General features: G+C 34.5%; 1 protein-coding gene across 7 annotated transcripts in view; it reads right to left on the bottom strand.

Moving 5' to 3' along the window:
• Positions 1–241: 241 nt before the first annotated feature.
• Positions 242–17,630, bottom strand: part of MECOM (MDS1 and EVI1 complex locus) — a 231,012-nt gene continuing 213,623 nt past the window's right edge. For all 7 annotated transcript variants that reach the window (XM_083363426.1, XM_083363425.1, XM_083363428.1 and 4 more), the window contains 6 exons: positions 16,890–16,967; positions 14,546–14,715; positions 13,323–13,452; positions 9,279–9,515; positions 8,213–8,399; positions 242–2,764 (listed from right to left, as the gene is read on the bottom strand). In XM_083363426.1, coding sequence (XP_083219552.1) covers positions 2,642–2,764; positions 8,213–8,399; positions 9,279–9,515; positions 13,323–13,452; positions 14,546–14,715; positions 16,890–16,967 — 925 coding nt within the window. In that variant the 3' untranslated portion in view covers positions 242–2,641. The remainder of the gene's footprint in view (positions 2,765–8,212; positions 8,400–9,278; positions 9,516–13,322; positions 13,453–14,545; positions 14,716–16,889; positions 16,968–17,630) is intronic.

Below are 17,630 nucleotides of genomic sequence, written 5' to 3'. Positions count from 1 at the left end.
TTTGATCTGTTCTAGCAAATAATTAATCAAAGAAAATGTGAAAGGAAGGAAAGAAACAAGGGATAATTAGAAGTGTTTCACTCACCTCTACTTCATGCAGGGATAAATGATTGTGCAAATAAATGGGCATTCTTTTGGATAAACATAAAGGTTTAATGTTCAGAATGCACTAAAAGCAAAGGGTGGCTGGTCAGAGGCAGCTTGGTGAAAATATCTTGTTGGCATATAAATTGCCAGATGATTTCTGGCAACAACAATAAATTCCAAATATTCTAGATTGCTAGTGATGGTGAAATGTCCAGTTCATGCATCTGAACGTTATCAATGGGGAATGGCAGCAAATGATTCCAGTCTCCTGCACACAATGAAGCATCCAGAACAAAACATTTTGTCAAGGCGACAGAATAGATACCATGCAACAACACAAGTATTAAAAAGCAGGGTTTTAAGCACTGTTTTACCCTTCACCTCCCAAATTCTGCATTTGTACAGTTCCATCAGGTGCAAAAAATCAGGTCCACAAATGAAGGTCCAATTAAACTGATTTACATGCCCAGAAATATTCTCAACTCAGTGGTTAGAGAATACATATTCCGGTAGAGAGAAGTTTCCCAAATACGAGCTTCTGCATGAATCTGAAAGCTCGAAAGACTAAACTTCTTGTCCCAGTGACTGACCCAGACTGGATCCTGCAATGTTATCCTGGGACACATCTATTTGATTTCATTCATCAACAGTTAGCACTTGCTTGGAATTAGATAAGGGTCAATAGAATTCAAGGGAGGTTGGACTTAACTCACTTGTGGCTATGTAGGGATTCTAGGCAGAACCCTTTTTTAACTCTGCCCCCAAGTTCTGCCACACCTTGTACAGGTTCATCTAACTGATGGCTTTAGAGTTGATAAATGTGAAGTTCTTTATGGCTAACAAAGGACCTATCCAAGGAAAAATATTATTGACAGGTCCAAGCTCAATAGATACACCATTCTATATAGAGGAAAAAGGAGGCCATGAAAACAATGCCCTCATTTCTATAATCCTTTATTTTTATTTTTTAAAATTTGATCCTCCCATAATAATGTACTGAAATGCATAACAGTTACATTATACAAAGCATTTAAGGAAAGTACCTTGACTTGCTGGTTATTTCAAAATGAGATAATAAACAAAAGGAAAGTAAAATCTGGCCCCTTACCAAAAAAGGTAAAATACAGCCCCCAGCCCACCCCTGTCCCGAAAATAACAGAATACAGTTAATCATTTATTTATTGTTTTTTTTTCCTTTTTTAAACATAAGTTTGGAACACTTCATTTTACAAATAGGATTAACATGAACATAACATCACATAGCTCGCAGACAACCAGCATAAAATATTGGGTACAATTTTCTTTTTCTTTACCAGAAGAATCATGCTTTCATGAAGAAGAAAAAAAAATTAGAATGCTTTATACATTTGAATCATTTCGCTTTATTACAAAAAAAATCTCTAAATTGCCTCTATTCATTAATTTCAGTAAAATGGAAAAAAAGATAGTAAAAGAGGAATGTAAGACTTTTTTTTTCCAAACACAGTTTGCACGCCGATATATGCAGATCAGTTTGCCTCCCTTTTTTCTTTTGAAGTTCATGGTGCCCAGAAAAAATGATATTGAGGGGTTTGGGGTATAAAACCAGACCAGTGCTATTCATTTCGCATCAACAGTGCTACATTTAGCAAGAGTGCTTTTCTACTTATTCCACAAACAATAGTTTGCCAACAAATAAATACATGGTACAAGCAACATCAAAAAAGGAGAAGGGGGAGGAAGAAGAAATAAATCAAAAGCAAAAAATAAACTTGAACAAGAGGAAAACAAGCAATGACGTGATTGTCTAAAATTAAAAATGCCTTTACAATAATAGGGAAGCATTCATTGAATTATAGTGGTATGTTTGATGACCATGGTCCATCATAAGATGCTGAAAGATTCACTTCTTAGGATTACTGAATATCCAGATTTGTGGGGTTTTTTTTACAATATACATAGATGTCTTACATTATCATCTCCTGTGATTCTCTATATTCAATTCATTTTTATAGTGTAATTCAGAAGGCAAAATTAAAGAGAGGACAAGATATTGCCACTAAGTTCTAGGTTAATGGCTGGCATACAAAGGCTTTGTCTTCCTTTGTGGCTTGAAATGCATGAAACAAAAACGAGGTGGACTGTATAGAAAAGCCCATCTCCGACTGCTCTATAAGAAAACAGAACAATCCCTTTCCCCCAATGAATGAAACAATTTGTGTAGTTGAGTGAAGTGCTCATGAATATGAATCTTAACCCCTAAGTCCCTCCCAAAACAGGTGGAGTGGAAGACACATATTTTCTATCAAGGTCTATTTGATCCATCTTTTCTGAATGTCGCGTTGATCCTCAAAATGTCAGCAGCTGCCTTCACTGTGCAAAACAAAATATTGAGAATAAATAGTTTTTTTTCTTCTTCTTTTAAATCATTGAGTTTAAGGTCACCTGACTTTAAACGTGACCTGTCAGATTTCTAAGGCATTCTGCTCTGCAGTCTTTTTAGTCATTAGTCTTCTAGCAAAGAGCCTTGTTGCTAGTTCGGACTTAGTCCCAATCCAGTTAACGATTGACAATGTCATACGTGACTAATGGATTGGATGGCACCAGATTCCGCAGCAGCTCTAGCCATACTGTGCCACATGTTGGACGAAGAGTGTAGAGAGTCCTTGTCGGAGAGTGAAAGCATCATAGCGTAAGCCTAGATGAACAGAAATGAGAAAACAATTCTAAAAAATAATAATAATAGTGTGTAAAGCCACAATTTTCTCATTAATAGCAACCTAATTCAAATCGATCTTTATTCTGTCATAGACAAGCAAATAAAACACAAGAATTACTGTTAACACTATAGTACCACAGTACTTGGCTGTAATCAATGAAATATGATCAGCTTGATATGACAATAACAGCTTGAGATAAAACAAATTGGAATACCACAGAAGAGGAAGAAAGTTTTTCAATATTTAAAACAATTCAAGATAGATGTTATATGTTTGCAAGAAACGCATATTAGAGTTGTGGATCAAAAGTATTTATCGAACTCAAGGTTGGGTACGCAATTTGTTGCTTCTGCAATGAATAAGAAAAATGGAGTGGTTGTTTATGTTAAAAGTGCCTTAACAGCAGACTTAATTGAAGCAGATAAGCATGGAAGATACGTTATGATAGAGCTGCTGTTAGAAGGTAAAAAGACGCTTTTAGTTGGATTATATGCTCCTAATCAACAACAAGCTGACTTTTTTAGTTTACTTCACACAAAGCTTACCCAGTTGGATTATAAATCTTTTATTTTTATGGGGGACTGGAATGGTGTTTTGGATGTACAGATGGACAAGGCTGGAGCTTTTAAGCGCATCCCAAGTCATGCTAGACTGCCTAAATCTTTTTTTGAAATGAAGGATGACTTGGAACTGCGAGATATTTGGCGTGAGAGACATTTGCAGGAAAAGGATTATACTTTTTATTCTGACAGACATCAATCTTTTTCTAGGATTGATTTTATTTTGTTGACTAATGATTTTTTTTTGAGGACTAAAAAGGTGAAGATTTGTGCAAGAACTATCTCTGATCATAGTCCAGTTTCGTTAGAGATTGATAAGGAGAATAGAGACAGGCGCTCGTGGCGCGTAAATGAGAATTTGTTTAGAAATCAGAGAAATGTGGAAGAATGCAAACAGCGGATGAAGGATTTTTTTGAAATTAATATGAATAAGGGCACCTCTATGGATATGGTTTGGGATGCTAGCAAGGCCTACATGAGAGGGGTGTTGATATATATGAATAATAAACATAGACGTGCTGTGGAAGCTAGGAGGAAAGAACTGGAGAATGAAATAAAGGAAAAAGAAAAGGCTTTGATTTTGAATTCAGAGGATGTGAAGACTAAGGAGGCTATTAAACTGTTAAGAGGACAATTTGATAAATTAATGGCTGATCAAGTGGCAACCAATTTGCGGTTTGCCAGGCATAATACCTTTTGCAACGCTAACAAACCAGGTAGATGGTTAGCTTATAGATTGAGGAAAAAACAAAGGGCTTCTAATATAGACAAAATTGAGCATAAAGGAAGGGTTGTGTTTCAACAGGACCTTATCAAGGATGCTTTTGTGGATTTTTATTCTAAATTATATGCTAAGGAGAAGATTAATGAAAAAGACATTGATATATATTTGGAGAATGCTAGCATCCCGGTTCTTACGCAAGTACAAAAAGAGGGGATTAATCAATTGATTACAGAAGAAGAAATTTTTACAGCAATTAAGGAATTGAAGGTGGATAAAGCACCAGGTACGGATGGTTTGACTGCGGCTTACTACAAAAATCTACAATTAGAGATGATAAAACTGTTAAAGGAACTGTTCCAGACAATCCAGAGGGGGGGAAAGGTGCCACCGTCTTGGAGAACAGCTTTTATTTCCTTGATTCCGAAGGAAGACCAAGATGCTACTCAAGTTAAAAATTATAGACCGATATCGCTTTTAAATACAGATTACAAGATATTTGCTAAGGTTTTGGCTAATAGACTGATGAGGGTTCTGCAACAGGTGATTCATGGGGACCAAACGGGGTTTATTAGTGGTAGGCAAATGAAAAATAATGTGAGGCATATAGTTGATGTGTTAGAGTTTTTGGAAAGGAACAACCAGATCCCTGCAGCGCTAATTTTTCTAGATGCTGAAAAAGCTTTTGATCAATTGAATTGGCAATTTTTGTTGAAAGTTTTAGACAAAATGGATTTTGGGGAAATTTTTTTACAACCGATTAGGGCATTATACCAAAAACAAACTGCCCGAATCATAGTTAATAATAGTCTGACAGAAGCATGTAATATTGAGAAGGGCACAAGGCAAGGGTGTCCGTTATCGCCCTTGTTATTTGTGTTAACATTAGAGATATTATTGGTTAAAATACAGAATTCGGAAAAAATTAAGGGGATACAAATTAGAGATCAGGATTATAGATTGAGAGCATTCGCAGATGATCTGGTTGTTACAGTGACCCAGCCAGAGAACTCTGTTGTGGAACTGATGGAGATAATAACACAATATGGGAAGGTTTCTGGATTTAAAGTTAATATACAGAAAACCAAAATTCTGGCCAAAAATATGACAGTTTCGCAAAAGGCTCTCTTAGAAGGATTAACTGGATTTGAGATTGTTAAAAGGGTTAAATATTTGGGGGTGCTTTTGTCGCCCTCTAATACAAAGTTATATAAAAATAATTATGAAAAACTATGGGGGAAAATTCAAAAAGAATTGGAGAGTTGGGAAAAATTGCAATTGTCTTTGTTGGGACGGATCGCAGCAGTAAAAATGAATGTCCTGCCTAAATTTTTATTTTTATTTCAAATGATACCGATTCTTAAGAAAGATTCTAATTTGGAGGAATGGCAGCGAGGTATCAATAAATTTGTTTGGGCAGGGAAAAAGCCACGAGTTAAACTTAAGATTATGCAGGATACTCGTGAGAGAGGTGGTCTTAAAATGCCCAATTTTAAACTATATTATGAAGCTGCTGCATTAGTAGGAATAAGTGATTGGATTAATTTGACACAAGAGAGATTATTAAATCTTGAGGGCCACGATTTGTTGTTTGGCTGGCATGCATATTTGTTGTATGACAAGAAGGTAGACAATGTGTTTAGAGTGCATATTTTAAGACAGGCATTGTTGAGAGTTTGGAAGAAGTATAGACATAAGCTAGATTGCAAGATACCACTGTGGGCAATTCCAAAACACGCAATAGAAAATATACATGCTGGTTTCAAACATGATCTGACTACGTACAAGGAGATCCTAAGCTTGGAAAGAAATGTCTGGTGTTTGAAATCATATAGCCTCTTGCGAGAAGAGGAGGTTGTTCAAAACTGGTTTCAATATACTCAGTTACGGGCCAGGTGGAAAGAAGACCAGAAAAATGGTTTTACAATGACTGATGAAAATTTGATAAAGCAAATTAGAAATCAGGGACCAGCACATATTAAACGGATATATCTTGCATTGATAGAGATTGATTCAGAAACAGAACTTGTTAAGGATTGTATGATAAAATGGGCCCAAAACATCCAGGAAGTTATCACAATGGACACGTGGGAAAAGATTTGGGTGAGGAACGTAAAATTTACACAAGCTCAAAATCTAAGAGAGAATTTTTACAAAATGTTTTATAGATGGCATTTAGATCCTAAAAAGCTTGCAAGTATGTATCCGAATTATCAGCCTAAATGTTGGAGGTGCGGTGATGAAGACGCAACATATTTTCACATATGGTGGACTTGTAAAAAGGTTAAGGCTTTTTGGATAAAAGTCTGGTGGAACATGCAGAAGATTTTTAAACAGAGGATAAAGTTTTGTCCGCAACTTTTTTTGTTGGGAATAATTACAGATGTTACAGTTGTGGACACCAAGTTGATGTTGAATTTAATTACGGCAGCAAGACTTTTGATAGGTCAGTATTGGAAGAAAGAGGAACTGTCGACCATAGAAGAGTGGACTTTAAAGGTTTCCGACCTGGCAGAGATGGCGAAGATTTTGGCGTATTTGAAAGATCACTCGCAAGAACGCTATATTATGGAATGGAGAAAATGGATTGAGTTTATCCAGAACAAGTATAAGGTTAAGAAGTTTCATGTAGCATTTGAATAAGTCTTCTTTCTTTTTTTCTTTTTCTATTTTAGTTTCTTTATATATATTTAATATTACTAAGGTTTGTTTTATCCTATATAAGCTAGAGAGTGATGGATTTTAGAGTTTATAGTTGTTAGTATATGGTTGTTTATGATTGTTTTTTTATATATACCTTGTATTTAGCTCTGGGAAGTCGGGGGGGAGGGGGGGAGGGGGGAGAGGTAGGGGGGGAGGGAGAAGGGAGGGGGAGGGGGGATTTTTAAAGAAAAATTGTATGTTAAAACTTTTCAATAAAAAAAAACAAATTGGAATGATTAGGATATTTAGTGAAGAATGGAAATAATAATTCTTGGTGAGTATTGAGAGAACAGTACAGAATAATATGTTCCATCAATTCAATTATTCCTCCACTGCATTGACACAATCTCTATTTGAAGAGGATTTTTGTTTTGGTATTTTCTTTCAGTAACATCTGTTGTCAGGACATTGAAACTGACTGAAGAAAAGGCCCTTATAATTTTGGATTGTTATGTGACTGAGATATCTAGCTGATTGAAGAAGATGTGCAGAGTGGCTCAAGAAGGAGTTTTGGGGTAGCAATTCACTTTTATGATCATGCTTGATGACTATTTGGGAAAGGGTCTTGATTATGTATCACACATCATTTTCTTATTAGGGCTTACTGAAGAGAGCTTTGGCAAGTGCTACACATTTTTAAATTTGCTAGCTGTAAGCCGGTTTGCACCGGTTCAGAAGAACCGGTAGCTAAATTTACCTAAATTCGGAGAACCGGCTGGCTTCTGGAGGTCCAGTCTAGGCCTAAGAGGCCTCCCAGGCCTAGAACAGCCCACTGGAAGTGCATGGATACCACTTCTGGAAGTCCATTCTAGGCATTGGAGGCCTGGAGGAGAATGGCCCACTAGAAGTGCGTTGATGACAATTCCAGAAGTCTGTTCTAGGCATCGGAGGCCTGGAGGAGGCTTCCCAGGCCTAGAACAGCCCACTGGAAGTGCATGATGCCACTTCCAGAAGTCTGTTCTAGGCATCGGAGGCCCAGACCTGCAACACATATAGAATCGGTTGATCCCACCACTGGATACATAGAAAAGGTGAAACGAACACTGGATCTAACTTTCCATGGAATCTAAGCATTTCAGTTCATGGAATAGGAACAAAGTCTCAATTTACTTCCTAGAAGTAACAATTAAGTATTACAATAGGACAGTTTTAAAACTATGACTAAAATGTTTTCACACTGTATGGTTTAGCAAACATCAGAATTAATGCTGAAGCCAAACTGGCGATATATTTTTTTTCCTGCAGGAGAGAGGGCCAAGGAAAGAACCCTTTATTCCCACAAGTGTCCCTAAGCAGTTGACTTTGGAGACGGATAAAATACTTGGCTGTTTATTATCATACAGTCCTTATTCTCAGTCTGAATGTTTTGATTTCATCTGCATTAGGCTGCTAATTGCATTTACTTAGTTGTTCATCTTTTGCATTTCCCAAAGGATGTTTACCTGGGATTTGGACTTGCGATGCAATGGCTGTTTTAAGTCTTCTGGCAAATGAGAGGTGGTGAATGCTGCCAATTCGGTTTCATTGAACTGGTTTTCTTCTAATTTCCTCACTTTGAGACTATCGGTGAAGTGCCTTATATGGTCCAAAGCAGAAAGTCCAGTTTTATTAAATTCATCTTCCTTATACCTATAAAAAGACATTAAGATGAGACATATAAATATATATATACTTTGAAACATTTTGTCTAATTCTTCCTGATACTAGTAGTAGATCTAGGCGAAAGTCAATGATCGTATTCATCATAGGTTTAAACATATCACTGATTTCAATAAAATTAAATATAAGTACTTTTCTCTGGAACACACTCACTTCTTGGAACATTCTTTTGTTATGTACAGTACAGGATCTGTATTCTAAGCCTATGTGCAAATTGACAAAATAATTAGTCATCCTCATATAGGTTCATAGCTAACAATGCAAGTCAGTGTTTGTCTACTCAAGACTAAGACCCGTTCGTATTAAAAATGTATTTTAAAACACTGTTTCTTTAGATTTCCACAAAGTCTCTCCATGAAAACCCTTATACTCCCTTTTCCAGTTAATTTCCCACTGTAACACTGCACATTGTTGACTTGATTCACTGAGTGAAAATGATTTTTTTATATATTGCCATATATTACAGGCTACCTTTTGGACAAAGTGTTTGAAAGACAGGGAATAATAAGAAAAGAATGTTGCATTGTAGGCTCCTTGGTGCTCTCTTGGTTGTTTTCTTGCAGAGGTTTCATTACCAAACTAAGTAACATCAGTTACTTGAACCCACAGTTCAACCCTGAACTAATATTCCCTTTTATTGGTAAAATATTGTATATACAGCATATTGACGCATATCTCAGCACTTCATAATGTTACATGGCACAAGAATGATTAGTCACTGAAGAAACTGAACATTTTATTTTCACCTACACGCAATAATACTCAGGTACTTTCTAGGTACTTCTGGGTCCCACCCATCCTCACCCTGCTGCTGCCACATTTGACTCTATCATCGAGGTAAGTACCTACCTGTCAGGAGAAGATTTGCAATTTATTTCCAATGCATTTGCTTCTTCAAAGTCACCCTCTGTGGGATCTTCACATATGCTGCTTGTTGCAAGTTCTTTAACTGATTTCCCTGTTGTTTCACTTTCTTCATCTTCCTCATCCATCATTACTTCATCTTCTGCTTCTTCATCTTCCAACAGGTCTGAATTCTGGCTTACTACTGGCGTCTTTTCATCCTTAAAGTGACTTCCATTCATTCTTTCATAAAGAAAGAATGAACAGTCAATACAAAATGAACTATAGGGAGTTTTTAAATATAAAATCTTTGTTCTATACAATTGTTTTGCAGAAGTAATAAGTCTGCTACAATTAAAATCCTATTCAACCTCATTCATTAAGGTGTCAGCATTTCGTTGAAATTTAATTCATATCTGAATTGACAATTGTGAAATTAATATTGAAGAAAATTAGATTAGATTTAGATATTAGATTAATAGACTATTTTTTAGATTACTATATCCTTCAAATTAGAATTTCTATCACATTCAACATTAACTAAAGGGAGAAATTATTCATTTCATCTCCTATCTGATACTGCACTGTTTCTCACAGAAAGATGTTCAAAACAATTTATGCAGATTGCTGAACAAGAATAGTGTCAAAAGAATATAATTATGTTCTATTTGGTGAGCCATGAAATAGCTATGAATTATCAGTGCTTTAATGGCTTCAAGGAAGGGTAGACATTTTTGTGAAAGGCTGAAATTAAATTAGTGGGAGAAACTGAGATTTGGGTGGGAGTATCCTTGATTTTAACTGTGATATCCCTAATTTAGGTTTTCTATTTGCTTTCCACCTGAAATAGCAGGAACAATGTCAGCATTGTAGAGGGCCACAAAAGTGAATTACTTTAGAAGAGTAGTAAAATTTGATTTTTTTTTCACTAATGGCAATATTATACATTATAATATTACTACTATAACCTCATTTATATTTGTATGAAGGACTTCTAACGTAAAACCTTGCCATACAGAAATTAGCAATGTCCATTGTGTTGGGACAGTGAAGTACATTTTAAATATTTTGACATTAAAATAGAATCTACCATCTTAAGCACATTATATTACAAAATGGATTGGAGAAATAATCACACGAATTGTTGACATTGTTTAATATTACACCGTAAGAATTTAATTATTTAGTTGCACGAATAATTCTCTGCTGTTTTCCTCAGAGATAGACTCTGATTAGCCTTACTTCATTTTAACTTAAATATGTAAATAAACAGTCAATCAGAAGTCTTCAGGCCTACCCAACCTATTCCCTAGAACCAAATTCTTATTTTGAAATGTAAAAAGAATGTTATGTCTCCTGTAACTATGTTTGGTTTTCACTATAACTAATCTATCTGGCAAAAGAGAATGAAATCACATAAAAAGTTATCTCATTATTGTCAAAATCATGTAGCCCTGCCCACAATTAAGTTTAGAAACTTTTAGAAAGTTTGTATCTTCATGGCTATTCCTTAATTTATAGCATAGAAAAAAATAGTCAGAAATTAACCAATAACCAGTAATAATACAGAAGCTGCAAAGCATATAGAAATCATGATGGAAAGATCATCAAGAACTGCTCATCTTTATAGCAGAGAATATTCTTGGCATGATTTACCAAAGTGGCCTGCTTAGTATGTTTTGGGTAATCATAAGAATTATGAGTCATAAATCAGGGATTGCCAGACAGCAAATTTCAACAGTTGGAGAGTATTTGTTGTGAAAAGTACATGGATTTAAATCAAACTAATAAAAACCATATGATTAAAAAAAAGCCAGATTTACTAATTACATTTTTATATGCCCTAATTCCCCAAGAATGAAATATCTTTTGCATACAATCTAAAATGATACATTTTAAAAGAAAACACTGAAAGATCCACTGTTTTCTTCTTGTAGAATCTTCCAAAATAATGATATCTTGAAACCAGATGTGAAAGCATACTAAAACATGGCCATGATGTGAGAATAAAATTTCAATATGCATGTAATGTACAAAGAGTGGTGTTCATCAATGTAGGCCTATTAGTTTTGATCCCAGAATTAAAATAATTAAGAAACATGAAATGGGATTGATAGCATACAGTACTTACTTTTGCAGTGAAAACTATACAGATATAGTCACACTCATTTATTAAAGATAAACATTTTTACAGAAATTTAACCAATTAGATCAAAAATTTTAGTAGCCAAGGGTCACATCTGACCACCAAATGATTAGCTGTGAATCACTCTAAAAAATAAACAAGGTCAGAGCAAAGATAAAGATGGTGCCGAGACAAAACTGAACTATGAAATATGATACCAATTAAATTTAACCAAATATAGTTAATCAAACATAGTTAAAGTTCCCCTTCTGCCCCTTTAAAATGTACAAATTTCACAGAATTTCTAAAAAAATACCGAAAGCTATTTGGGAAGTCAAGACCATATCCTCATAATCTCAGTTGCACTTCTCTGAATACATACCTGTATGAAAGATTACTTTGCTTACATTGTGATCATATGGTTACAAATCTAAAGTATGGTGAAAAGCTTCCTAGATTGTTTTATAATGAGGTAAGGAATTAATATAGTACTTAGCATACGTGGTTGATACATTCTTTAGAAAGGTTACTACTAGGGAGAACTGGGGTATATATTCTCATTTGTGTGAAATAATTATTCATTACTGATGTGTTGCCTTCAGAGTTGTGGGTGATCTGTCACTGGAGGCTTTTAAGAAGAGACTGGACAGCCACTTGTCAGAAATAGTATATGGCCTCCTGCTTGAGCAGGGGGTTGGACTAGATGACCTACAAGGTCTCTTCCAACTCTGTTATTCTGTATTCTGTTCTCAGAACATAAGGCAGCCACCAATACTTCAACTTGACAATCATACTTCATGAGGCTGTTCTAATTTTCTGTTTTTCTAGGTAATAAAGCACCTTATTAAAGATGTATTGTCTTCTGCAGCAATGTTTCTAGAGATTCTGAGGTAGGTATTGTAAAGAATACTAGCTGTGAAAAGAGAACTACAGTATTTTAACCTATCATTTCATAAGATCTGCAGTTGATGAAATTTTGTAGGGCAACTTTGTGGTCCACTCTACATGTTACAAAAATATCTCCCTACTTTATATACAAGCCAAAACAATTTCTAATTCCTGGCTCTGATGTGCAAAACTGAAAATATGATAGAATCTGATAGATTCTGATAGATCTGATAGAAATTTCAGAAAAGCTAAGCCAGGGGTATTTAAACTCGGTATTTAAACTTTTATGACTCATGGACTTCAACTCCCAGAATTAGTCAGCCAGGCACACTGGCTGAGGAATTCTGGGAGTTGAAGTCCATGAGTCATGAAAGGGCTGAGACTGAAGACCCCTGGGCTAAGCAATATGCATGGAAGCCCATTAAACAGACAAATATTGCAAAGACATTATTGATTTTAGTCCCAGTTCTGATTTTGGGGAAAAACTTTAATCTTCTCTCATATTAAGCTAGTTTGAAATTTAAACAGCTGAAAGTTGTTGATATATTTGGACTCTTCTTGCCAGAATACCAGATTCTGATTTGGAATTTAACAGTTTTGTTATGCTAATATCATTACATTTTACTTTGATAACCATCAAACAGATCCAAACTTATATTCAAGTTGTATATTAGCAATGTCACATCAGAATATATTGCTTTGACTACATAGAAAATACAACAAAAGAACAAAAAGTTTAAATTAATTTGTTCTACATGTTTATAACTGTAAAAGAAAGGTTGATGAAATCTTTTGAATAACACAAACTTAGTTTTGAGAGTTCAAGTTTATAATGGAAGAACAATAATGTATGGCTTATATTTAATAGGCACATTCTATTTATAAAGTTTGTATAATCAGCCCAATGAAACTATGTCTGGTATTTCAGCATCTTTAACGTGAATCTTTGCCCAATTGTTTTAAAAAATGAGCTTGAAGACACAGACCGAAAAAGACTGCCATTGATTGAGTCCAGCAATAGAAAAAGGACATCTTACCTTTCCTCAGAATTATTGTGATTGCTATTCCCAATGAAATTCCGAATTTCTGTAAAGTATGAGTCTTCTTTATCATCTAAGATAGCCCCTGTGCTTTCAAGTTCAGAGTGAGGTGAAGATGTAGCAGTACCTTTACAAAAAAAGCAAATATATATGGATAAAAATTATTTTTGAGGAGAAGAAAGATGCATAATTTTTGTAAGCTTGAAAGGGTTGTACTTCAAGAGTTAGCAGTGCCAGCAAATCTGGACGTTTTATGGGTTGACATGCATGTTTTGTTTCTTAATCCTAAAAAACCCACCCACCCATCCAACATGCAGGAGAAAAAAATTCTTCAGCCCCATTCACTTTGGAAGAATTCTGGGATCCATAAAATGGATGATAACATCTTTAACATACATATATTAGTCCTTGTTTGACTGTCAAATCCTGTTAGGTACAGCTCACATACTAACAGCAAAATACCCACATTTTACTGAAGTTTTTAGACATCACTAAGTGTATACTTATAACTGTGAATTTGCGTTCAAATTCCTTCCTCTAAAAAAAGTTCCATGCCTATTTAATAATACACAAATGACTTGACTGTGTTGGGGACATCTACACAGTGGTACTTATTCTTGTGCATAACAATCTACATAGTTGATAAGTAAAAAAAAAGAGAGAGAGAGATTGTTAGGCTATTAGTTCTTACTAGGAAGAAATTCTAGGATAGGTTTTGGAGCTGTACCCAAAGCTTTTGGGTGCCACGTATAAATTCAATCTTAGGTTTTACCTTTTTTATTTAGTTATTAAATTTGTCTGCCACCCATATCACTGTTAAGCAACTCTGGATGGCTTATAACAGTATAAAAATATAGCATAAAACAATAAGAACAGTAAAAACATTAAAATATTCAACATTGTTAAAAATTACATTAAAATTAACAAAGAACTAGATACAAAGGAACCAATATGTAACCAAACATGGAGGAATTTTCCTAATCTACTAACCTTATTTAACTTTATAATGAAAATCTAAAGATTTAACATTTTTATATTGACTATGTAACAGTACGAGGGTGGAATTCTTTTTCCAGATTTTTTTTAAAAACTGAAAATTATTGCAGTTATCTTGAGATGGATGAGTGGGTTCCAACATCATTAAAATGCTACTGGCAATCTCTTTGTAATCATGAACTTCAGTACGACGTTTGGTATGAAAAGGGAAAATAGTTACATACCAGACATGTTGCCATTTTCATGTTTTTTGAGATGTCTGTCTAAGTTGGTTTGTTGGCCAAAGCACCTATCACATAAATGACATTTAAAGGGTTTCTCCTTGTTGTGGATATTCCGGACATGCCTCTGCAGATTAGATGATATGCTGAAAGACCTGTCACAGTATTTGCATCTGAAAATAAATATCAAATATGGAAGGATACATTATAATCCAGCAATACTCTATTGATATAAAAACAGAAGTCTTCAAAATATGTTATTTCCAGATACCCACAATGTTCAATTCCTTGACATGGTAATTCATCATTTTGCTTTATTCTGTAAGCCTTGGGTTGAAGTAGGTCTTATGAATGCAGTAATAGCACCTGAACTCCAAATAGTTTGAATATTTTATCCTGCTGGAACCTACTCCCATCAGAAAGGGCAATGCTGGACAAATGTACTTCTTTTCTTTCATACCAATAAAAGTAACAGCCCAGCTAGATCAAGCAAAGACCTATCTTATGAAAGCATTTTCTTTCTCAAGTGGCCAACCAGATGTACCTGCAGTGCTCACATATAGAAGATGCCTGACCATAGCAAAGGCAGTTATTGAGTCTTCAAGACTAATGGGCCTTGAAGGATCCATCTCCTATGAATTTATCCAATCCCTTTTCTTTAAAAGCCATTCAAGTTAATAGACAGATGGTTGTGATGATGAATTCCACAGGCTAATTTTGTGTGGTGAAGAGCTGCTTGTTGTTGTTGTTCTACAGGAAAGGCTTTATTGGATGACACAAAACAAAGTTTTGAAAAAGAGAGAGAAAAATTCTTTTTTCGCACCCATCAATTTTTTAATGTTCTGCTGTTCCCAAATTGGCCTGTAATCAATTTGTGGGATATTATACCCAGATCCCACAACTCATGAAGCTTTGCCGGAAATATTTCCAATAGCAAATAAAGTCTCTTCAACTCTCCCTTTTTAAACACATATACACATGTGTAGAAAGTGCATAAAAATGTTTTTCAGTTTAACTTAAATGAAAAAGCATAGTGCTTCAGCTTTAAAAATGTATAACTTACAGAATAATATATTTCCACTGTATATGTTAAAAAGTATGGTACAAAGGCTTTGAATGAAGAAAGATAAGATTTTTGTTTCTTGCCATTGTCAATATGATAAAGTTAAACACATTGAGAAGAAAACCTGAAACTTCTAAGACTTGAATTAAGGAGGCATGGCACTCTTCTCCCCATTCAATGTTATATGGTATGAAAAAAATCTCCCGTTGAAGAATTAGCTTTTTTCAAAGTTCTAATCCTGGAGGAAATACAATTATCTCCCCAAATGCAGAAATAAACAATCCAAATCTTTAATATCTTGCCAAAATGAGTAGTTTAGTCTATCTCTTGGGTACTAGAGGCATCAATTTTCATATTCTGCAGTGATCTGAAATCCCCAAAGCCTTTACTGCATTGCTCTTTAAGCCATTACTAATACATACTATAACTATTCCAAATTGTTTAGCTGGCACCTGGCCAAAGGTCTGCATCAACATCATCCTCTCCCTTCTCCAATCGTCTATTGTTCCTGTACTTCAAAACATCTCTGTTACTTTGTGCGTTAAGTCAATTATTGAGGGAAGAAATTATGCATTACATGGCTAATTGTTTCTGGCTGTTAGGCAGTAGAAGCGCGTAACAGATTTTAAAACGTTATTTAAAACATGAATTAAATTACATGAAAGATGACTTCTCAAATAAATTCAGGACTAAGGAAAATCAACGAATCTGCTTTTTATAAGGCAAAACATATACCAATATATTTTGTTCTCTTAGGACTGGGGTAAATTCCTTCCCATTCAAGTCATGAAGTAGAATTTCAGTACAATTAAAAAATAATAATCCCATTTTAATAGATGAATAGTATCCATGTGTCTTATTTCCATGAGGTCTCTTGGTTAAGCCCAATGGAGGTTGATAGAATTTACCAGCAGAAAAGTTGTTTAAAAGAGAAAGGTGTGATGCTACACAATAAACAACAATAGGAACCATTTTTGGAAAGCTTGTTGGCAGTCCTGCTGTTTGATGAGACTAATATTCCATAAAATTTTGATGAATGCCTTGGAATCTACATATTAATTACAATATATTGCAAATTATATTTAATGGAGCACATTCCAAAACTTTGATTTAAAATAAGCAAATAAAATTTGATTTACTACTTGACTGGTAGTGAGTTTTTGTGGTCAAAGGCTAAAGAAGCAACTAATATAGAATACTGATAATAATCTTTCACAAAAAAAGACACATGATTATTTCTGTCCCCACACCTGTCAGATGTACACCAATTCATTTATCTTGTACCTGTATGGCTGTTCTCCAGTGTGTGTCCTCAGATGACGAGTTAGGTTTGCAGATCTTGGAAAAATCTTGCCACAGTATCTATTATTGGAAAGTAGTTAATAATAATAATTTATTTTACATTATATAAAGAAATTGCTGCTTTAGCTATTATTTCAAACCAATCTTGAATGGAAACATTTCTAAGATATTTTAATATTTCTGAAAACAGATATGATAAATAAATTATATTTTAAAAATTTACGGATTGAAGTGGCAATTTACTAAAGTATCTGTGCACAATATTTGAGAAACAAGTGTTCAATTTAATAGTCACTTTATTAAAAGAAATAAATATATTTTAAGGGGCTCAGAATTTGAGTTGATGGAAAGATACCTCATATTGTTTGTTATATTCAATGTGTTTTTATTGAAGTATCACTATATTATTGAGACTCGGTCTTTTAAGATTCTCTAAAGATATACTATGAAAGAAGGTGACATATTTAGGAATCTGCTATGCAGATTTTAAAAAATAAAAATAATAGAAGTAGAACTTTCTAATAGCAGTAGCATATTATTTTAGAAAAACATCTAATATTTATGAAAATGAAATACTAAAGACAAGTGAATTTCACTTTCTGACCAGGCAAAGCTAATCTGGGATAAAGCCATATTGCCAAATCCATTATCTTTATTATGAATATGTCTCTACATGAAAAAGTTGATGCTACAAAAAGTGACATGAATTGTGACTTAGAGATT

Source organism: Vipera ursinii, assembly GCF_947247035.1.
Source record: "Vipera ursinii genome assembly, chromosome: 5".
Taxonomy (NCBI): Eukaryota; Metazoa; Chordata; class Lepidosauria; order Squamata; family Viperidae; genus Vipera; species Vipera ursinii.
Note: the sequence above shows the minus strand (reverse complement) of the source record. Positions and strands in the feature narration are given on the sequence as shown.